Source organism: Urocampus carinirostris, chromosome 13 (genome assembly GCF_059441175.1).
Source record: "Urocampus carinirostris isolate Australia breed hairy pipefish chromosome 13, RoL_Ucar_1.0, whole genome shotgun sequence".
In the NCBI taxonomy this organism is placed as follows: domain Eukaryota; kingdom Metazoa; phylum Chordata; class Actinopteri; order Syngnathiformes; family Syngnathidae; genus Urocampus; species Urocampus carinirostris.
This window is the reverse complement of record NC_142361.1, coordinates 23823188-23847001: the sequence shown is the minus strand read 5'-3', so window position 1 is coordinate 23847001 and position 23814 is coordinate 23823188. Positions and strand designations below refer to the sequence as shown.

Sequence of the window (23814 nt, the reverse complement as noted above, 5' to 3'; positions counted from 1 at the left end):
AAGAGGGAAACGGAAAAAAGGAAGAGAGAGCAATAGAAGGTAAAGAGACACAGAGAGAGAAAGAGACAAAGGAGGAACAAAAACAGAGAAAAAAAGAGACATAGAGAGTGAAAGAGAGAGAGACAGAGAGTGAGAGAAAAGGGGAGGCAAAAAGAGAGAGAGAAACAAATACAAGTACAGAGTGCTTGTGAGAGGCACTTGGCTTTGGCAACATCAAGTGGACATATTTCAACCGGCAGATCATTTTTCTCTTGCGCTTCTCTGAGCATTCTCTCGTTGGCCGGATTAAATTCCTGTTTGACACCCCTGCTCTAGGCAGTATCCAACCATTATCGAGAATCAAGCTACTTTTTGTTCAAAATCAGCACAAGGGGCACCCAGTTTGATATGCATTTTTTACTAAGAGCAACTTAGCTAGATGGCTTGCAAAATAGCTAAAAGGGTAGCTTGATAGTTAACTAGAAATCAAAACAGGTTAAAAAGAACTAATGGGAGCTAGATAGCTAGCTAAAAAAAGAAGAAGAAAAAAACTAAATACCAACATAGAAAATTAATGAAAGCCATCTCAGCTAGCTGGAAAAAAAGGCCAAATTGTAACTTCATAACTAGCAAAAAAGTTAGCAATATAGCTTGCTAAATAGCAAAAAGAGTAGCTTGATAGTTCGCTAGAAAGGAAAACGGGTTAAAAGGAACAACTAATGGGAGGTAGATAACTAGCTAAAAGAGAAAAAAAGGCCAACTTAATAGCTGGACAGAAAGTAAGAGAAAGTTAGATAGATAGCTAAAAGGAAAATAAAATTGTAGCTTGATAATTAGCAAAAAGGTTAGCTAGATTGAAAAAATGAAAAAAGATACATAGATAACTTGCTAAACAGCTAAAAAGGTGGGACGATAGCGAGCTACAATGCTAAAAAAGTAGCCAAATAGCGAGCAAAAAAAACATTGATTGGAATTTAGTTCTTCATATTTCCTGTAAAATAAATCAATAAAACGATGAATAAATCATTTTTAATGTACAAATCTAATTCTAATCTCTTAAATAATTGCTTTGAAATAATTATGTATACTTGAATAGATTGTTTATTGGCAATGAAGCCCATGAACTGGATTTTATTTTTTAAACTTTCCATGTTATTTCTATGTTGTTACAGTATTAATACCAGGTTAAATATTAAAAATAGGGTAAAATAGAGTCAGTCAACCAATACTAATAATACTATTTCTAGAAAATCACAATGACCCGGCAGGGTGAGCTATTTTAAGAACAGGTCCGTGGGCACCTCGACTGTCGTTAGGGGGCTCACTGGTGCCCACGCTGGAGACCGTTGCTCTAGCCCATGGTTGGTAACCCAAAATGTTGAAAGAGCCATGTTGGACCACAAAAAAGCCGGGAAAAAAATAAAATCTTTATATAAGCCTTATAAGGAAGGCTAAACATGTTGTACATACATACTCTATATATTTTCTAAAAAAAAAAACATAATTTTCCATTATCAATCATTTTTGAAAAAGTGCCAGAGAGCCACTAGGAATCACCAAAGAGCTCCAGAGCCGCTTCTTGCCAACCCCTCTCTAGGCTTTTCTGGCTTGCTAAAAAAAAAAGAAAAAGGCAACAACAGAAGGACAAAAGTTGGACTCAACTTCAGAGACTCAAGCTGAAAGCCAATGGTGAAATGGATTCAATGACAGTAGACCCCCGGGATATGCCACAAATCTGTTTTGAGGTGGGGGAAAGTGAAGCCCCCGAAATAGCAGGGGTTAGAAAACTGACAAAAAACCCAGGACACTTGATCAAACCATGAAAATAACAAAATATACAGTAAGTACCACTTATGATTAAATAACCTTAAAAATAAGCATACATGTAAAAGAGAAAGGACATTTTATTTACGTTAGTGTGAAATGACTAGAGCTGGTCAAGCGGAGTAGCGGGTGGATTCTCAGCTAGGGAAGAAACTGCAGATTAAAATTAAAATGGATTTGAAAACTTAAGAGGATGTCAATACCCTTAGAAGATTTCTACGCCTTATTGCCTCCTTATTTTTAATAATAGTCCCAATCATGGATTGGTTACAGCCATATTCTTTATCGAAGGTAGTGAGTTCCGAGCCCGCTTTGTATTTTTACATAAGCACGTGTTTGTTTCCATGGTTATTGTGTTTTCTGACTTCAGCCTCACTGCAAATCTTTGGTACTTAAAGCGAATAAATACAGTAAAAAAAAAAAAACAGTATTGTATTGCCTATTCAAAAAGTATTTACAGAGCACAAGGGATTCTGAACCGGATAAAAAGAAAGCCATTGTGGGAGGTAGTTCAGTCAATAGCATATTTGTGTTTTCATAATGCCTCTTGGAAATGTAACCACACATACAAGTTGGACAAAATAACTTGTTTATGTCGTAAAGTGGGGAAAAATGCTGTAAAGAGAGACTTAAAGAATCGTATTCCATATTGACAACGTCATTAAGCGGGTACATCTTATATCAGGGGTCTACTGTATCCAGATTAATCAGATCGGCAGAACCATTAGCAGTTGATAAATTAAAATTGTAGTAGACGCTCAAAATAAAAAGAGAAGACATCAATGGATTTCAAAATTGTAAGGAGAAACAGGGAGCAAGCCTAAACCTAAGATAGGAAATTACAGCCTGTTCTAAGAACCCTACTTTGATCTATTTTTATAAATCCCCTAGGTTACAAAAGCAGATCTGCCCTAAAGGGTGTGCGCATCAAAGAACAGCAACAAGATTGGCCAAAGGTAACAGAGACTGAAATAGTGCATAATAGTAAAAAACAAACAATATTCTGCAATAATAGTCAATCTAATGTGTTTCGTCTGGAGCTTATTTTCTAGAAAAACAATATAAAAATGGAGTAAAACTCCTTTAAAACATAGAAAAAAATAAAAAAAAAACATTATTATACCATTATTAATCAAAATAAATAACTTAAAATAAGAAAACTATAGTGTCAGTTTAGGAAACATGATCATTTAAGCTTTAACAGTGTGTATTATATGACCCCCTAGATGTTTTTGTATTGTGTAGTGCAACCATAAACAAGTGCTAAAAAGCACAAGAAAGAATACAAATACCAGAGACTCAATGTTACCAAAACGCACCGTTTCATTTTTCCATTTTTCCTTTAAACTTTTTGGGGTTTTTGGGAACCCGTAACAGCAAGATGGCGGACAATTATGTCTCTTTTAGCGAGGCTCATGTTATGTAAAAAAAAATCTGAATTTCTTAACCTATAAGTATTTAAAAAAATGAGCGTTTATGTGATAGTTCACACATTTTGGCTCAATATTCCAATTAATATCGCTTTTTTGAGGAATTACCTTTTTTTTTACCACTCGGAGGCGCTGAATAATACAAAATTATGATTTAGGCAAGGATATATTTCAACAAATGTCCTTGGACACAAAAGCAGAGTCGCCCTGAAAAGGCGTGGGGGTCAAAGAACCGCATGATTGGTCGAAAAATACAATAATTTAAACAGTTTATAATAGCCAAAACAACAGGGAACAGGGAGGTATAATAGTCAAAATTAGGAACTGGTATCCTATGCAATCTCATTTGCAGGGGTCCAATTTTAAGACCAGAATAAACTTGTTTATTCGTCTCCTAGAACTTGTTAAGAATTGGATGAAATTCGTTTTTGGACTGCATAATAGACACGGTTATGTCACGGTTGCCATGGTGCCCAATTGGCCCCGCCCGTGTGGTGCCAGCTGCAGCTCGTTGAGAGATTGGCTTTCTTTCTATATTAAGCTCAGCGGTCTCTTGCTTTTTTGTCAGCCCGTCAAACGAACTTCTGCCCCACAAGACATGGGTTCTGACTCTGACCCTGTTTTCCTGTTGATATCTTCAAGACCGGTGTTGTTCCCGTTTATTTTTTTCCTCTTTAATTTCGGGTTCCAGTTTTGTTTCCGTCTACTCTGGTCCTGTTTATTATTTTCTCCAGTTTTCGTTCCCGTCTAGTTCCTCCCGTTAGTTATTGATATCCTGATTTGTTGTCAATCCTGTCTGTCCCTTACTGTCCTTCCACACCAGACCGGCTTCTTAACGTGCATGACTCCCCATTTCCTGTAAAATAAAAGGCTTGTGTGAGAACGTCACGCGATTGGGTCCTGTTCCTGTTCTGATTCTTGACAGGTTACCTTGAAAGGTTGAGTAAGTCTGAAGAATAAAGTTAGATATATGACGAAAAAAACGAAAAATGGCGGCAAACAACCCGGTAAAAAACCCACACAATCGGCAAGGCAGATCGAACAAACCCCGCAGACGACTTTTAAATCCCTTTTCAAAGCTTTTGTCGGCATTCAAGCTGATGTGATGAGAAAAAGACGAAAAAAACGTTTCGGGGACTTTTCACCTCCAGGACCTTTTTTTTCCTCAGGTCTCTGTGTTCCTGTCTGCCATTGTTAGCTAGTAGATATTTAATCTGCACTCGGTGAATTAATCGAATTGATGGAACAAACATTGCGGATCTGCAAGAAGAATGGAGCGGACCCGGTTCAATCTGAGCAGACAATAGCGCAGAGGGAAAGCACTCGCTCACTCTTTAGACACGGAGAACTTAGCGGCTCGGACAAAAGGGGACGGACCCGCGGATGAATCTGGTTTAAAGGGTGAGGCGAAAACAGGCCAGATGAAGTGAAAATGAATATCAAAATGCAATTAAAAGATAAAACATATAGAAACAGGTGAACAGATACGAATACACGAAAAATAAAAACAGAAATTAAAAATACTGTGATCTCTGGCTACTTGGCCAGTTCCATTATTCCCAATCACGTACTCAAGATTCAAGATTTTCTTTAGTCACATTAGCATTAAAATGCCAAAGAAGTTTTCTTTGGAAACGCAGTGTATTGCTGCTAGTAGGGGCTGGCAGAGCACATTTTTGTCAGGCTTGTAAGCAATTTTTTGCTGTTCCTTCCACCTATAAGTGAATTGCACTCATGCCGCCAGAATCCATTATCCCCAATCACATCGTCAAGATTCAAGATTGTCTTTAATTACATTATAATGCCAATTACATTATGTCTGTAAACCCAGAGTATTGCTGCGAGTGGGGGCCGTCAGACACATTTTTGTGGGGCCTGTAATCGATTTTTTACTATTTCTTCAACCTAAAAGTGAACTGCACTCATGCCGCCAGAATCCATTATCCCCAATCACATAGTCAAGATTCAAGATTGTCTTTAATTACATTATAATAACAATTTAATTTTTTCTGTAAACCCAGTGTATTCCTGCGAGTGGGGACCGGGAGAGTACATTCTCGTGGGGCCTGTAAGCTATTTTTGCTCTTCCTCCCACCTTAGAGTGGATTGCACTCGTGCCGCCAGAATCCATTATCCCCAATCACATGCTAATTTCATTTACTCTGTAAACCCAGTGTATTGCTGCAAGTGGGGGCCGGCAGAGCATACTTTTGTTGGGCATGGCAGCTCTTTTTTTGGTAGTCATTACAACATTAAATAAATTGCACTTGGGTCCCTCCAATCCATTACTCCTAATCCGTGTTGCTGCTAGTAGGGACCGGCAGAAGGTAATTTTCTCCAGGAAGTGTGCCGTTCTGTCCCAAATCAAATAAAATGCACGGTTTAGGCTGCGATCCTCTAGTCATGGCCACTGATGTGTAATATTGCGGCCTGCTTAAAATGCACTGCACTGTTTTGATCACAATCTATTATCCCCGATCGACTATTGCTGAGAGCAAGGGTCGAGGGAGAAAATTGTGTTTTTTTGTTACAGTCTTGAATATACATTTTGTTTTGTTTTTAAATTTAATTTTAACTGAATATGGTTGTAAATGTTTCCACGATCACTGTGTTTTTAGGTGTTTATTAATCTATTTGTTTATTATTTTTTTTCATGTATTTATATATTTTTGGGCTTTTAATTTCATCTTATTTTATATTTGATTTCATTTATTAGTAACTTGTTTTTTGTTCCTTTAATTTAATATTTTAATGTTTTTACCCTGTCTTTATTTATATTTGGTTTCAGGGTTTATTCATTTATTTGGGAATGCATTTTTTAAAAATGTTTTTAGATTTTTATTGTTTTAATTTAATTTCAGATTATTTGATTCAATTTAACAAGATGTACTATTATTATTCGATTTATTTAGATTTATTATAATCATTATAAATGCTTTTGCCACATGTTTTTTTCTTTCTTTATTATTTATGTACTTCTTTCCTTTAGGTATATTTCAATTTTGAACTACATTTGTATTATTTTGTATTAGATTTATTTATTTATTGATTTATTGTTATCTATGTTAATTGAATATTGATGTATGTATTCATTTATTAAGTATTTTTTCCCTTTTTGGGGGTTTATTCAAGCATTGCAACGCATTTCTATGTATTTTCTTATTTCTAGGGTTTGTTTATTTTTTTTTTATACTTTTTACTGCATTTGTATGTTTTTTTTTCTTTTAGGCGTTCATTTATGCGTTTTGCTGGATTATTTGTGTCTTTTTGTGCCATATTTTTGGGGTTTATGTATTTATCTATACCTTTTACTGCAATGATATCTATTTTCCCCTCCTTTGAGGGGTTATTAACATATGTATTTATGCATTTTGCTGCATTATGATCTATTTTTTTTATTTCGATAAGAGTTTATTTATTTAGATAGATAGATAGATAGATAGATAGATAGATAGATAGATAGATAGATAGATAGATAGATAGATAGATAGATAGATAGATAGATAGATAGATAGATAGATAGATAGATAGATAGATAGATAGATAGATAGATAGATACTTTATTCATCCCTGCAGGGAAATTCACATAAAAATTCATTTATCTATTCATGCTTTTTTGGGGTCCTTGAACAAAACGCACGGTGCAGACAAAGTCAGTGGACTTGTAGCTTTTGTCAAACCCTTTTTAATTGCATTACGAAACGTACACACTGTGCTTATCTACATAGAATTGCTTGTATTTTTCCCCGATTGAATACTTGTAATGACGAATGTTCTACACGCCGAAGACGGACGTTGATCTCTTGTCCGGGAGTCTATTCATGACATGATTGTGTTATTTCTCCTCTTTTCCAAACCAACAACTAAGGCTGACGTAACATATAAATGTGCCTGCTGTTTATTTTGAAAGGACATATGCGCAACTCCCACTAAAAGCATTTTAAAATGTGTTGTAACGTTGTGTCTCTATTAACCTAAAGGATGACTTAACCCCCATTAATGTAGGCCTAATTTGTTGGATAAAATAACCTTTAAATGTTTTTTTTTTTTTTTGGTTCAAATAAATGTTGATTAAATATGTTATAAATAGGATTTTCAATATAAAAGGATGTAAATGTGCACCGTTTAACCTCTGATCTTCCAGATTTTAACCCCACTGAAATGTCTCTTTAAACTTTAAAGGCAACAATGATAACGAACGGCTGGCGATCGCTAGACAGCGAATCCCATTCCGACTTGGTCGAGTAGTTGACGAATGGCTACTCGACAAAGGTAAAATCACTGATTAAAATATTGCAAATAGATCCTAACTAAGTTTGTTGCAAGGTTTTCATCACAACTGCAGTACCTCACGGAAGTATTGCACGGACTTTTTGCCATATTGCTTCATTTCAGGCTTCGAACTTAAAAGATGAAAAATGACAATAATTCTGAGAATCAGCAACATGTGAGACGCAATCGTGAAGTGGAACCAAATTGTTTTAACATCTTATATTCTATTTACAACAAAAAAACTTGACTCAAATTAGGTGTGCCCCCTGTTCTCTTAGCTCAGCCAACTGACTCCACAAGTTCCCCGGTGACTTCTGAATGATCCAATGTTGACCTAAAAGACTAGCAATGAAATACAGAGTGTCATTACGTCTCAGTTTAAATGCACCTGCTCTATGATGCGCTCAGAGGTCTATGATAGCAGACACGGGAGAACAAACGTAGACCAAAGAACACACCAGGAAGAACGGGTATAAAGTTGTGCAGTACTGTGCAAGAAACTTACCAAAACCTGCCCCTCTAAACCTTTGGCCCAACACAAGGAGAAAACTAATCAGAGAAGCAATCAAGAGGCCCATGATCACATTGGGGGACCTGCAGGCATACACAGGTGAGGTGGGACAATCTGTGCATTCCAACTATTAGTCACATAAATCTGCCTTTTATGGACAAATACCATAGAAAGTCCTGTTTGGTGTTTACAAGAAGCCACATCGGAGACACAAATAAAGTTGATTAAACTTCCTTGAGGAGTGGAAGAGAGTTAAATCTGTTTGAAATAAAACATACGATTCATGCAAAAAAAAAAAAAAAAAAGAAAACAAGATGAGACTAAAATAAACCTTTTGGCTGAATGCAAAGCGTTATGTTTGGCGTAAGAGTAACACTGCATATATTCCTGTAAATACAATTCCCTCTGTTAAACATGGTGGTGGCAGCATCATGCTTTAGGGTTGCTTTTCTTCAACAGGGACTGGGAAAATAGTTAAAGTTGATTGGAAGATGGAAGGAGCCAACTACAGGGCGAATTTGACCGAAAATCTGTTGGAGTTTGCAGGAGACTTTGGATTGGGGTGCAGGTTCACCTTCCAACAGGACAACAACCCTTAATATAAAACAAAATCTACAATGGAATGGTTAAACTCTAACAATATGAAGGTGTAAGAATAGACAAGTTAAAGTTCAGACCTCAATTCCATAGAGCATTTATGGAAATATCTGAAGAATTCTGATCACCATCAAACCTTAATGAAATTCTAAAGAAGAATGGGCAAACATTTCTCTTTCAAGATGTAAAAAAAACTTAAAGGGACATACCCAAATGTGGCTGCGACTACCGCAAAAGGATGTTGTACAAAGTATTAACCAACATTTCAATATTATCATTGCTTAGCACAATATAAAATGTCAGATAAATTTGATTTCTTTCCACGATTTTGTCTCACATGTTTTTAATTCTCAGAAACTATTTTGAGTTTTTCATCTACAAGTTTGAAACCTGGAGAATGGCAATATGTCGAAGAGGTCTCGGGGGGCAATACTTTTGCAAGGCACTGTAAGTTGTTGTAGAATACTAAACATCAAATAAAACATGCATAAAATTAAAGGATTGAGTAGTTAATATAAGGATACTGTGCTATAATGTATTTATTTTGTGTCGCTAGCTGTTAATATAATGTTATTGTATAATAATGTATTTATTCTTTGTAGCGAGATGTTAATTTAATGTTACTGGTAAATAATGCATTCTTTTATTTTGTAGCTATCTGTTTTAAGACGTGTGTGAACTTATGGTTAAAGGGACTATAAATATGAATTAAAATTCTCATAAATAGCATTTTTCTTTACGTCAAGGTTTAAACGATAAATATAAATGCTACATATAATCTTTGCTTGCTTTTTTTTTAGCCTGATCATTATTTTTACGTTTTATTTTTGTAATTAAAAAGATGATAAACAGAGATAAATATGAATTGGCCTCACCATTTGAGTCCCTTTAACATATTGTTTTCAATGAACTGTAAGATAAAATCGACTGAGTGCATGCTTTGATTTTGTAATAACCAGTTTTTCACATCAAATGTGAAATGATCTCCCCCTTTTTTTGGTTTTCTTTCCTTCTGATCAACCGCCATGCCACGTTTTTTTATTTGGTTGGTGTTTTTTCTTCATGCTTAACCTTTTCTCAGTTGACTATTGTTTGAGCGCGTTTGCTAAAAGGAGTCTGGAAGTCTCCTGCTAGGACGTGGCGTCGTCATTTGCAAGTAGGGATGGGAGAGTATCGATACCATGTATCGGTATTGGGGTGATACCGGGGCGTATTTTGGGGATACGGGTACTCATTGACGGCTTTTGAAGCTGACAGGAATTGGAGAAAACGCTGTAATTGAGGTTATACCGTAAACCCCGGGACACGGCATGAATCCCTTCTCACTTTGGGGGTCACAAAGTGAAATTGCTGTATAGCGAAGGATAGAAACCTATACTCACTAGCTCCAAACACCTAGAAATCTAAATAAATTATTCAAATAAGGACTACTCATGTGTAATATACATGTATCGGATTAAATAATAATTAAATATACACATAAAGCAAAAATTCTGATAGCTAACAATAGAATATCTCTGAAACTCCAGCTAGCTGCCATTAATAACTAACCGCTTGTTAACAATGACAAAAAAGATGATTCTAATCCAAAATAAATCCGAATTACCTTTCATGTGACATGACTTGATCTGGTAGAGCAGAGTAGCTGGTGGATGCCGATCGGGGAGGGGATTAAAAATGAAACGTATTTAAGGACTGGCAAGGATTTTCAAAACCATACAGATTTCCTTGCATTGATCGCTTCCTTTTTTTTAAATAATATACTTGATTCGTATTGGCTTTATTGAATTTCTTCACAATAGCAAGCTTCATGTCCATGGTTTAAGTTTTGCTTTCCCTTAAGCATCACTGCAAACCTTGCGACCAAAAGGGAATAAATACGCTACTCAAAATACCCTATTGTATTGTCGATTCAGTCTTTACAAAGAACACGATATTCTGAATTGAATAGAGTGAAAGCGATTGTGGGAGGTAGTTTAGCCAAAAGCATTTTATTGATGCTGTGATGCAAACCAATAGTGGAATAGCATCCTATATGATGCTGACCAATAGCAGACAGGCATTTAAGAAATTTAACTCAATGTATAGACAAACCCTACGAAATTTGATGTGCATTTAAGCCCTCAAAATAATTTCTTGTAGTGGGGAAAATACCATAAGTAGGGGTAACCCTAAAAGGTGAAAATGTAATTAAGCAGGTACGCAGTATCCCGGGGATCTATTCAAAGAGAAAAATGGTAAATTTGATGTTTCGAACGGTATCGGTGACTACAAATGAGTTGAGTACCTGCATCTATGAAATCCTGGTATCATGCATCCCTATTTATGAGTGTTTCCGCTTGTTGTTAAAAACGTGAAGTGAAAAGCTTCCATATAGAAACATGGCTTTCTATAAATCTTGCACCGTTTGACTTACCTTTTAGCAAAGCTAGCGTTTGTTTTTATGTTGTTGTTTTTCATTTTTCATTTGGCAAAAGAGGCATGTCACCATAGTAACTGCAATAAATTGCCGGGGTTTGCTCCGACAACCCGTAATTTATTGGTGTCATTCGCCCTTGGGCAAGTGATTTTCCTTTTTTTTGTGTTTTTTATGCCTTTTTTGAAAAAAAAGAATGTCCTTTTCGTCAATTCAACCGATTGGTGTACGTGACATGTATTTCCCCACAGGACGGCAGCTTACAATCTTCAACAGCCAAACCACGATACAGATCGGTGGCTGGGAACGAGACCGGACTAGATCGTTTCAGGGCCAGCTTTCGGGGCTCTACTATAACGGGCTGAAAGTGTTCAACATGGCCGCCGAGGGGGACCCCAACATTAAAATCCAGGGGAGCGCGCGACTGGTCGGGGAGTCGCCTTCCTCTATAACGCCGCAATCGAGTACGACCGTCAATCGGTCGGAAACGTCCACTACCATTATGGAGCTGACCACCACCACGGCCTCCAGTCGACGGGTCAAACAGACCACGCCGAGAGAGCCTCAGCAGGTAAGATCCGCTATAAGAGTACAGTAGACCCCAGGATAAGTCATTACAGAGACATCTGGGTTTTCACGCAAATCACATCTATAGTAATAACATAGTAATAACACTGTTATTAAACTGTTTAATAACATGTTGAATGGGTCCATTCAAAATGAATGGTGCATTCAATTTGAATGAGCCCATCCAAAATAGATGGGGCACATTCATTTCAATATGTCGCCATGGTACCCAGGGAAGTTTCCACAGGTGGCCTAAATGGGTCATTGTTCCACTTGAAATTTAACCAAGGGAGAATGTTGGATGCTAACAAGTGGATAACTTGTTATTATGCAAGTGTTAGCTTGACCGGTTAGCATGTATCCGTTAGCATAACTTGTTAACATGTAGCCTTTAGTATAATCTGTTGGCATGTATCTGTTAACATGTAGTTGTTAGCATGTAATTCTTAGCATATAGTCGTTGGCAGGGAGCAGTTAGCATGAGTATTTTAAATCAGTTGATGGTTTTTGTTTTGTTTTTTCTGGCCGGAGGGGGTCACCATGATCAAAGCCCTGCTGACTAAAAGTGAAAGAGAGAGAGAAAGAGAGAGAGAGAGAGAGAGAGAGAGAGAGGGAGAGAGCGCAAGAAAGAGAGAGAGAGAAAGAGGAGAGAGAGAGGAGAGAGAGAGCACAAGAAAGAGAGAGAGAGAGAGGGAAGAGAGCAAGAAAGAGAGAGAGAGGGAAGAGAGCAAGAAAGAGAGAGAGAGGGAAGAGAGCAAGAAAGAAAGAGAGAGAGAGGGAAGAGAGCAAGAAAGAAAGAGAGAAAGTGACAGAGGTAGAGAGATAGAAAGAGAACAAATTGGAAATCAGTAAATATTTTAAAATAGTTGTTTTTTAGGGGGGAGGGGCTTTGATCAAAGCGCTGTTGACCGAGAGAGAGAGAGAGAGGGAAAGAGAACAAATTGGAAATCAGTACATATTTTAAATTAGTTAATGTTTTGGGGGGACGACTGATCAAAGCTCTGCCGACTAAGCAAGAGAGAGAGAGCAATGAGAGAGAAGGAGAGAGAGAGACAGAACAAGGAGATAGCAATGAGAGAGAGAGAGAACAATAAGAGAGAGTGACAGCAATGAGCGGAAGACAGGGAGAAAAAAGGATTCAGCAGATCCATAGCTTTACGGCATGATGAAGAAGCGGGACACAAAGTATTTTCAGCGAGATGTAGAGAAACTCAGAGCAGGTGTCCGGTCACAGTACAATATGAAAGACACTATGATATTAATTGACCAATCGACATCTGAGAGCTCAAGTTAAGGGGTGCTGGCCCATCGGCTGTCCCCGTCCACCATTACCCCCTTCTCGAGCTGGCAGAGCGTAAGGGATTTCGTGAGAGCGGTCGAATGGCTTGGGAAGCAACTGTTTTTCAAAATATTTTTTATATTCAATCTTTTTTGCAAAATTATTTTCTCGCAAAGGAGTGTACCAATGATAACTGACGCGCAAAGTAGCAGGGGGTGTCTGTATTCCGTTCCGAGGTGGAAATCGCTTCTGCTATTTCAATTTGAGATTTCCACCTCAGAATGACATACCGTAAATTCCGGACTAAAGAGTGCACCTGATTATAAGCCGCACCCACCACATTTTAAGAGGAAAACCGATTTTGTACTTACACAAGCCGCACCTGTATATAAGCCACATGCGCCCACATTAAAACATGTAACACAAACACAAAATTAAGCCAAACCCGACTTTAAGTCCCGTGATTGAAACTGATTTTTTTTTTTTTTTGGTTTGAACAATTTTATCGACACTTTTAACAGCAATCAAACACATTCACAATTTTACCATATCATAATGTCCTTCATTAAAATACAGTCCAAATGTTACATCCGGCAAAATAAACAGAAAATGATACCGGTACATAAGGTTTGATGCAGACCTACAGAGTCCGGGTCCCGTTGAAAGTAATCCAAGGAAAAAAGTGTATATTTCCAAAGGTAAGGGTGGGTTAAATATATATCCACTATTGTCCGCCGCGTCCACAAACAGGTCTTATCTTTACCCCACTTCCCGTCACTCCGCGTTTGTTCCGCCCCTTCTTTCTCATCAACCCGTGCAAAACATATCAGAATAAGTGTCTCAAATAAATACATTGAAAAAATATACAGTTGCAAATACATATTATAAATAGTTACACATATTTACAAAGAAAGACGGTACACCGAGAGAGTTTTCGAAGCTTTAATAATAATAATATAACTTTCATCCCAAACGGTGCCTGTGACAGGGCAGTTAATGGTAGCAACACGCAATCAACACGCTCGCAATACAGTAAACGGGTCTGTTAAAAAAAACATACCGTACTTGTAAAAATCACGGTAAACCATCCTCATCTTCGTCCTTAGAACTGAAGCCATCAAAGTCGTCTTCCTCAGTGTCGGAAAGAAACTTTGTCATTTAGACGTCGTCCTGCGCTCCCGCAGCCTGACTCGCACTGTCACTGTCGCTGGAAGTCTCATCCACTCCTGATTCTGTCCCCTCCTCTCCGTCACACAGCAGACCGGCTTTTCGGAACCCGTTGGTGATGGTGGATTTTTTGATGTGCCTTTCTTTAGGCATTTTACATGATGAGGGTATGTTTACGCTAATTTAATATATGCACAAGCCAAGAAGATGCAGTCTTCCTCACCGCATATATTCCACCGGTCTAAATCTTACCTTTTGTACTCGAGCGCCGCTGGCGGCCGTTAGAAAAATTACATAAATTGGCCGCATCACTGAATAAGCCGCAGGATTTGGGAAAAAAGTAGCGGCTTATAGTCCGGAATTTACGGTAATTGTATATCCCGGGGTCTATTGTATTTGTATTTGCCACATCGAAAAATGTCAAGGGGTATTAATACCATTGTATTGAATTTTTGTCCCTTTGATTCTAACAGTTCAGAAAACATCAAAAAATTGTTTTCCGTTTTCACCCTTATGCTAAACATCTGCAAATAAAGCCTTTACCTGTACGTACTAACGAGAGTGGAGTTGACCCACTTTGTTACCGAGGTGTTGTTTTAACCTCGGCAGCGAGACGAATGAGGCACGGGCCTGTGCCGCCTCCTTGTCTGAGATATGATTCTACGTGACGGGTATTACCGTGGAGAGTTTCCGCAGTGGGACGTTGACGGTCTCGGGACGTCGCGCCGTGTCGGGCTTCGGTTCAAAGCGATGCGTTCAGGGACCTTACCCTTCACTGGCTCGCATTTTCATGCATTGTCCAATTGCTTGAAATCCCAAAGCATATTTCCGTTCAGTGGTTTTTCCTATTTATTTTGTCTGAAGCCTCCGGTGAATGGTGCATGGTGCATGGCGAGCTGTTAATATGTTTACCGATGATTTTGGGTATTACTACAAATCGTTCTAGTTGCCCCTGAAATGGGGCAGGAAGTTAGTTTTACTAGTTGTTTAACACGAACTTTGTTGCTGTCAAGAACCAGAACAGGATCAGGACCCAATCGTGTGACGTTCTCACACAAGCCTTTATTTTTCGGGAAATGGGGAGTCATGCATGTTAGGCAGCCGGTCTGGCGTGGAAAGACAGGAAGCCAGAGACCGACGAGATTGATTCCAATTGCCTGAGTTGATACCGGACAGATGGGGTCGATACCAGACTGGACGGGACAGACAAGATAGATAACGAACCAGGATATTGAAAATAAACAGGGGAAACTAGACGGGAATAAAAACTGGAGAAAATAACAAAGTGACAAAAACAGACGGAAACAAAACTGGAACCCGAAATTAAACAGGACAAAAATGAACGGGAACGATACCGGACTGGAAATATCAAAAGGAAGTCAGAACCCACGTCTTGTTTGACGGGCTGACAAAGGAAGCAAGAGAGCGCTGAGCTTAATATAGACAGAAAGCCAATCTCTCAACGAGCCGCAGCTGGTGCCATATGGGCGGGGCCAATTGGGCCCCATGACAACCGTGACCCACAAGGGCGCAGCCAATTAGGCGCCATGGCAACCATGCCAGTTGCATTCTCAATTGCGACAAATTTATAACTCTTCGAAAGAAATTCTGTTTCAGTATTAAGTAAAAGTATTAAGAAGATTATGATTTATTATTCATTTATGTAAAGCTTTTTTTATATTATTGTTATTCATTCAATTGTATATACTGTATGTTTATATGTTATTTGTTTATTATTTGCATCATCATATCCATATGCTATTTTTTTTTGATTCAGTCATTTATTCATTCAATAAAGTATTCATTTATTAATTTAATGTGTGTATTTATTAAATTATGTATTCATTAAAACGTTTAATGAATTATGTTTTTGTTTATTTGTTTTTCATTTTTATATTTATTTATGAATTTCAATTTTAAAAATGGTATTCATCTAATTATATTTATTTAAATGCAATAATGTATCCATGTATTTGTCTTGTTTTTCATTTTTTTTATTTATTCGTAGACACAGGAACATGAATACATCTCGACTGCCCCTTTAAATCTATGAGAACACCCTGCCATAAAAGTTTTAGTCTGAAATTAAAAATACTTCAGGTACAGTTCAGGGACAGACCGGAATATATTTTTGTGTTTTTGCAATAGTTTAGCCTAAAAAATGACTTTATACCGTGAACTTAGTTCACCGCCACATGGTTTACGACATTGTTCGTAAAAGCCACGGAAGAAGATTCGAAACAAGTGCAAGAAAATCCCAATACGTTCAAATGTAAGTCGAGCCCCATGTGTGAATTCTCTTTTGTTGCGGATGACCCGCTAACTGTCGTCCCGTTTCTAATCATCTCCGCACTACTTCTCATATCCAGTAGCTGCCCCCGGGCATCGTTCCCGTTGTCTTGCTCCTCTACTGGATTATTGTTTTACAAGCAATAGCTTTAGCGCTAATCCTGTACGTGCCGCTATTCAGACCGGAGCTTTATCTACAGTTTAGATCACTCCTAAGGCAGCTGGAGGTATGCAGTGCTGAGCTTTTTTATCACTGAATTTCAGTTGAGATCATATCTGACCTTAGATTTTTAAACGTCTTGGTACCAAGCTATCTATTTGTCAAATGTGTTATGGAGATATCATATATTTACTCGTTTTTTAGGATTACTATGGGCTTCCTTCTCTTTTGCATGCTTCTGGTATCTCAAGACCAGATACAGGATGTGTAACACATGTAGTGATCAAATGTGTATTCATTTCCAAGTATTGAATTGGGCTTCTTTCTTTTTGGCCTCCTCATGCGTTGTCTTAAGCGTTGTTCTTTTTGGCCTTTTCCTGGTGTCACAAGACATACAGGGTGTGTGACACATAGAGTTAGCATCAATTGACTAATTTAGTAGTAATACTATTGGCTTCATTTTGATGACCCTCTTCATGGTGTCACAAGATGTGCCGAGTCTAACTCTAGGGCCTTTCTTTTTTGCCTTGGTGTCACAAAACGTGCCTGGTGTGTGACAGATATAGTTGCATACATTTACTATATTACTAATATTAGTATGGCTTTCTATTTGGACTCCTTGTACTGTCACCGGATATGCTTAATCTGGGATCATTCTTTTTGGCCATCTCCTGATGTCACAAGATTGGCAGGGTATGTGACGCATATATATACATTTATTCAATAACTAGTATACCTATGGGCTTCATTATTTATGGCTTTCTCATGGTGTCACAAGTTGTACATGGTCTTACTATGGGCTCATTTTTTGGGCCACTGAAGACCCTGATGTCTCAGGACATGCTGGGTGTGTGAAGTATGTAGCATCATATACTGACAAAATAGTATTATGATAGGCTTCATTCTTTTTGGCCTCCTCGTGGTGTCATAAGACGTGCCAGGTGTGTGATAAATATATTTATTATTTACTAATTTACGAGTATTAGTATGGCTTTCATTCTATTTGGACTTCTTTTCATGCCACACGTTATGCAGAGGCTTCATGTGGGATTATTCTTTTTGGCCTTCTCCTGATGTCCTGATGAAGATGTGCAAGGTGTGTGACACATCTATTTCTCATATATTTACTTAATAAGTATCGGCTTCCTTCTTTGTGGTCTTCCCATGGTGCCAGAAGACATGCATGGTCTGACTATAGGCTCATTCCTTTTGGCCTTTTCCAGGTGTCACAAGTTATACATGGTCTTACTACGGGCTTATTCTATTTGGCATCTTCCTTGTGTCACAAGATATACATGGTCTTACTATGGGCTCATTCTTTTTGGCATCTTCCTTGTGTCACAAGATATACATGGTCTTACTACGGGCTCATACTTTTTGGCATCTTCCTTGTGTCACAAGATATACATGGTCTTACTACGGGCTCATACTTTTTGGCATCTTCCTGGTGTCACAAGATATACATGGTCTTACTACGGGCTCATTCTTAGATATACATGGTCTTACTATGGGCTCATTCTTTTTGGCCTATTCCTGGTGTCACAAGATATACATGCTCTTACTACGGGCTCATACTTTTTGGCATCTTCCTGGTGTCACAAGATATACATGGTCTTACTACAGGCTTATTCTTAGATATACATGGTCTTACTACGGGCTCGTTCTTTTTGGCATCTTCCTTGTGTCACAAGATATACATGGTCTTACTATGGGCTCATTCTTTTTGGCCTATTCCTGGTGTCACAAGATATACATGCTCTTACTACGGCCTCATACTTTTTGGCATCTTCCTGGTGTCACAAGATGTACATGGTCTTACTATGGGCTCATTCTTTTTTGCCTCTTCCTGGTGTCACAAGACCCTTATTTCCCAAAAGTGTGTGACATATATAGCAACGTATGCTGTCATAGTATTTTTGGCCTCCGTATTGTGTCATAAGACGTACCTGGTGTGTCACACATATAAATATATATTTACCAGTTTACTGGCATTAGTATGGCCTTATTTCTACTTGGACTCCTTGTTATGTCACAAGACATGCAGGGGCTTAATCTGGAATCATTCTTTTTGGCTTTCTCCTGATATCACAAGACGTGCAGGGTGTGTTACGCATATTTGTATAGTATATTTACTAAATTACCAGTATGACTAGGAGATTCATTCTTCCTGGTGTCACAAGGCCCTGAGGTCCCAAGACGTGCTGGGTGTGTGAAGTATATAGTATCATATACTGACATAATAGTAATATGATGGGCTTTATTCTTCTTGGCCTGCGCGTGGTGTCATAAAACGTAAAGGTTATGTATTGCATGCATAAATCAAGTATGAGCGTGTTGTCTTTGCTGTTCTGGATTGAACAAGGCCCAAGACAAAGGGCCTTGTGACATGCCCTTCGCTTCCATTGCTGTTTTAAGCATCAATTCTATGAAACAAATTCATTTTGTGGTGGCTTGCATGATGCCCGTCAAAAATGGAATATGCCATGGTAGGTAACCTTGCTCTGGCCTGCTGGTCAGAACCTTTGTCCACTCAACAGATGGCAGGGGAGCGCCATTTTGCTCCCCAAGACCGACTTCATCCATCAATTCGGTGTCACCAGAGGCAAATACGGAAACTCGCCTTCAATACAAAACACACACATCAGTATGTTAATGGTCATTTTCATCATATAACTCAGGATAACTGGAAATATATTCTCTTTCTCTCGTTTAAAAGGATTAGTCAATAATGGGTAGTGATTGGCAATAGGGTGCTGGTGTGTATTATTTTCCCACTAGATGTCGCTGTATTCTGTCATGCCACCGCCTGCTACAAGCAGAACTGAAGAAGACAAAATACGTGACTAAATCGCAGAAGAGAAATGAGTAGGGAAATAAAAAAAGAGAAGAAAAAAACATCTTAAAAAAGGGAAAGGAGGATGAAAAAAAACATAAAAGAGATAAATGAAAAAAATGAATGGATAAAAGAGAAATTGCATTTTTTTAGTTTTTGTCTTTTTTCTCTTAATTTGTTTCTCAATGTTCCTTTTTCTACTGTATTTCCCCTGCTTTTCTTTTTATTCCTGTTTTCCTTTTTTGCTTTCTTTCTTATTCCTTCTTCCCTGTTCTGTATTCCTTTTTTAAAAAATACATACATGTTTCTCTTCTTTTTGTCTTTCTTTGAGAAAGGCTGGGTAAAAAATGTGTAGAAAAGGCAGATCTTTGCTCACTTTTAGTCTCTGTAGTTTGTAGCACTCATCTTTGGCTGCACTACACGTGACAGCGACATCTAGTAGTAAATTATAAAATACTGGCCCTTTAAGAAGAGTGGAATGTTTTGATTCAAATATTAGCCCTGCATGTGATGGTTGCCAAGTTCCACGATGCAGGCTTATTTTGTTCCACTGTTTCGTTCTCTAGCCACATTAGCTGCATGCTGAGGCCCATCGCTAGCTGTTATTGTTATTTCTCCCTATTCGTCCTTTTGTGTAACTGGTCTTCAACAGCCAGTCATGCAAGTGATGGTGCAGAGTTTGGTGTATCAGGCATTTTCTGCTTTTTTCCCACTGTTTCCTTTTCAAGCCAATCGAGTTATCCACTTGATAGCAGGCTACGGGTCACAAGCCGCTAATGTTATTGTTATCTGCTCCTGATTCATTATTCAGTGCCCCTGACCTTTCACAGCTGCTCATACAAGCGGACATTCCTGAGTTCCATGTTTCAATCATCTTCCACTGTTTTCTTATCTAGCCACTCATGTTAGCCATTTGGCTGCTGACTCTGAATTGCCACCAGCTGTAATCGTTATTCTTTCTGCTCTGTGTAAATGAAGCTGGCTTCATCATTCAGTGTTACTTGCCCATGTTTGTCCCATTGTTTCCTTCTTTAGCCACTCGTATTAACCACTTAGCTATAGCTTGCTGACAAACTATATTGTTAGCTGCTGAAGTTAGCCTCTTACACGAGACTGGACCAACTCCAGCTACTCAACCACTCGGGGTACATACAGCAACAAATACCTCTACTAGTGAATGTTAACACACTGTCACTTTAATCATAAACCCCCTTAATAATTGGCCCGGTTAAAAGATCCATTTGGGATTTTCTAATCTTGCCGCTGACTCTCATATTACTCATCAGGATTTTTGGTGAGACGGATGACATCATCTGGACCTCGAAGGCAAACATTTAATTACATTTAGTTTTTTTTTAACATTTTACACTGTATTTGGCCTTCAGTACGTTCATCTTAAACAAATCTATATTAGGATGACAAAATGACGAGGGACTTCCCCTCAAGGAGCTGCAAAGATCAGGAAGACAGAATTGTCGTCAAGCGGCACATTCATCAGCGTCGTCTATTTTTAACTTTTGGCAGTAAACTCAATTCCTAAAACGACGCTTCACATGACAACGTCATACAAACGAATGCCAGGAGCCATTGCAAGGGAAGAAGAATCGCAATGGCAAAGCGAAACTACCAGATGTGTCAGCGTCATTTTTAAGCAGTTGATGATTTATTTGTCGTCATTTGATGCGTGGTCTATCGAGTCAGACTGCCGGGAAACATGGCATCAATTTAAAGCAATTACAAGCATCTTGTGTCATGGTTGCCATGGCGCCCAATTGGCCCCGCCCGTATGGTGCCAGCTGCGGCTTGTTGAGAGATTGAATTTCTGTTTATATAAAGCTCAGCGCTCTCTTGCTTCAGTGTCAGCCCGTCAAACGAACTTCTGCCCCACAAGACGTGGGTTCTGACTTGGTCCTGTTTTCCTGTGATATCTCCAGTCCGTTATTGTTCCGGTTTATTGTTGTCCTGTTTAATTTCGGGTTCCAGTTTAGTTTCCATCCGTTTTTGTCCTGTTTATTATTTTCTCCAGTTTTCGTTCCTGTCTAGTTTCTCGTGTTAATTTTCGATATCCTGATCCGTTATCTATCCTGTCTGTCACTAACTGTCCGCTATCGACCCAATCTGTCCAAAATCAACTTGGGCATTTGGAATCGGTCTCTGGCTTCCGGTCTTTCCACGCCAGACAGGCTGCCAAACGTGCATGACTCCCCATTTCCAGTAAAATAAAGGCTTGTGTGAGAACGTCACGCGATTGGGTCCTGTGTCTGTTCTGGTTCTGACATCTTGAAAACACAACATTAAAATTCAAGCATTTTCAAGAATTTTAAGCACCTGTTATTTGAATTTCTGTTAAAGAATTAGTGTGTTTTATATCGTTCAGACATATTTTATTTCATTATTTTCTTCTCCAGTCACTTGGCGGCAGGCTATGACCTGCCACTAGCTGTTATTGTTATTGTTATCTGCTCCTGCTTTTTTCTTTTGTGTCACTAATCGTCATTTGACTATGTGGTGTCTAAAATCTATATATTAGGGTAACGAACGACTGACGAGGGACTTCATGTCAAAAATCAGCGTGGAAGTTGTTTATTTTTAGCTTTTGGCACTGAACTCGATTCCTAAAACGACACGAGTTTCTTAGTAACGAGATGATAAAGATATTCACGTTTTTTTTTGTTTTTTTTTTTGTTACTTAGTCTTTAATGTGTAAGCCTCCAGCAGGGCTCTTCTTAGCTCTCGGAGCAGATTACATGCAAGGTGAGCTCCAGATTCGATTTTAGATAAAGAAAGCGACCAATGGGAGGGCAGAAAACACAGCGGTGGAGTTTATCTAAGACGCGCGTCTGAGAATAGTGAGGAGTATCGAAAAGGATAGAAAAATAAGCTCGATGATTTGATTGAATACATTTCTGCGTCGGGCGCAATTAGCTAAGAGATGAAAAGTAATGATGCGCTCCGGGCTGTAATCGGTTTGCCATCGGCGCTCGTGATGTTGGATGAGAAGATGCTGGCGGTGATTGAGAAAATTCGATTCAAAGGCTCGTTATGAATACAAAACGTAGGGAGTAAGAGCCCAACAAGTAAATAATTATTGGATGGCTAATTGGATATCATTCCAAACTAATATTATCTATGTTGATCGTTAACACAGTCTAAATTAGAAATTGTAGATAGTGTTAAAATGTCAGATTCTCAACAGGAATTGTAATTGATTTTATTGCTCTCCGCGATAAACCGATTATTTTTGTGTTAGTTCAAAATAAAACATTTAGCAACCAAAGAAAGCAAGTGAAACAAGTTATTGATTAATTGACACTCAATCCAAGATAAATGTTATCGCCATCTGTTATTATCATGTAGTAATAGGTGAGTATGTTGTAGATTAGAAATTGTAGACGGCGTTAAAATTTCCGATTATAAACAGGAATTGTAATCGATTTTATTGAACTCAGTGATAAAACGATTATTTTTGTGTTAGTTCAAAATAAAACATTTTGCAACCAAAGAAAGCAAGTGAAACAAGTTATCGATTAATCGACACTTAATCCAAGATAAATGTTATCGCCATCTGTTATTATCATGTATTAATAGGTGAGTATGTTGTAGATTAGAAATTGTAGACGGCGTTAAAATTTCTGATTCTAAACAGGAATTGTAATTGATTGTATTGCACTCCACGATAAACCGATTATGTTTATGTTAATTCAAAATAAAACATTTGCAACCAAAGACAGCAAGTGAAACAAGTAATTGATTAATCCACATTTAATCCAAGATAAATTAAATCACCAAATTTTATTATCATAGATTCATAGTTGAGTATTTTGTACATAAGAAATTGTAAACGTCATTAAAACTAGAACTAACTAAAATTTGTCCACATTGAATTGATAAATTTGTGTTTAATCAAAAAACATGGGTAACCAGAAATTGAATAATCAATAACAGTTAATTGAATATAAATGTAATCACTAAGTATTTTTATAATAGATAAATTGTTAAAAAAATCAGGATGAAAAATTGTAAATGTTAAAACTTCATTTTCTTGACTGTCACGACCAGAACAGAAGGAGGACCCAGATGCGCAACGTTACCCACAAGTTTATTGAAATATAGAGGAAAGGCAGCGTCAGCGATCCGGTGCTCGCTGGACGCGGGAAGCAAGCCGCTCACGGGATCGGAACGTGTTCCGAATGTGGAAGTGGATCTTTTGGAGCGGGAGATCGTAGCGTAGTTAGACGGAAAAACAGGTCGTTAGCCGGGACGGGAGATCAGAACGTGGTTGGGGTCAAAAAGCCGGTCGAAGCAGAGGGCAAACGGGGAAATCAGGAACAGAGGAGTGGAAAACGGGTGGCAAAACGGGACCGACGGGAGTCAGAGTCAAAAATGCTTGCCTTGTGAAAACAGAGATTCGCTGACGGACTGACAACAGGCGAGTGAAAGGACTGAGCTTGAATAGGACGGGGAACCAATCAGGTAGCCAGCAGCAGCTG

The 23814-nt window shown here is 38.3% G+C and overlaps 1 protein-coding gene across 11 annotated transcripts in view; it reads left to right on the top strand.

The window, feature by feature from the left end:
* The window catches only part of LOC148354133 (neurexin-1a-like), a 370466-nt gene that overhangs the window by 313100 nt on the left and 33552 nt on the right, over positions 1-23814 (top strand). For 10 of the 11 annotated variants that reach the window (XM_088351405.1, XM_088351402.1, XM_088351398.1 and 7 more), the window contains 2 exons: positions 7416-7505; positions 11281-11600. In XM_088351405.1, coding sequence (XP_088207531.1) covers positions 7416-7505; positions 11281-11600 — 410 coding nt within the window. The remainder of the gene's footprint in view (positions 1-7415; positions 7506-11280; positions 11601-23814) is intronic. The other variant, XM_088351403.1, reaches the window with a different exon arrangement.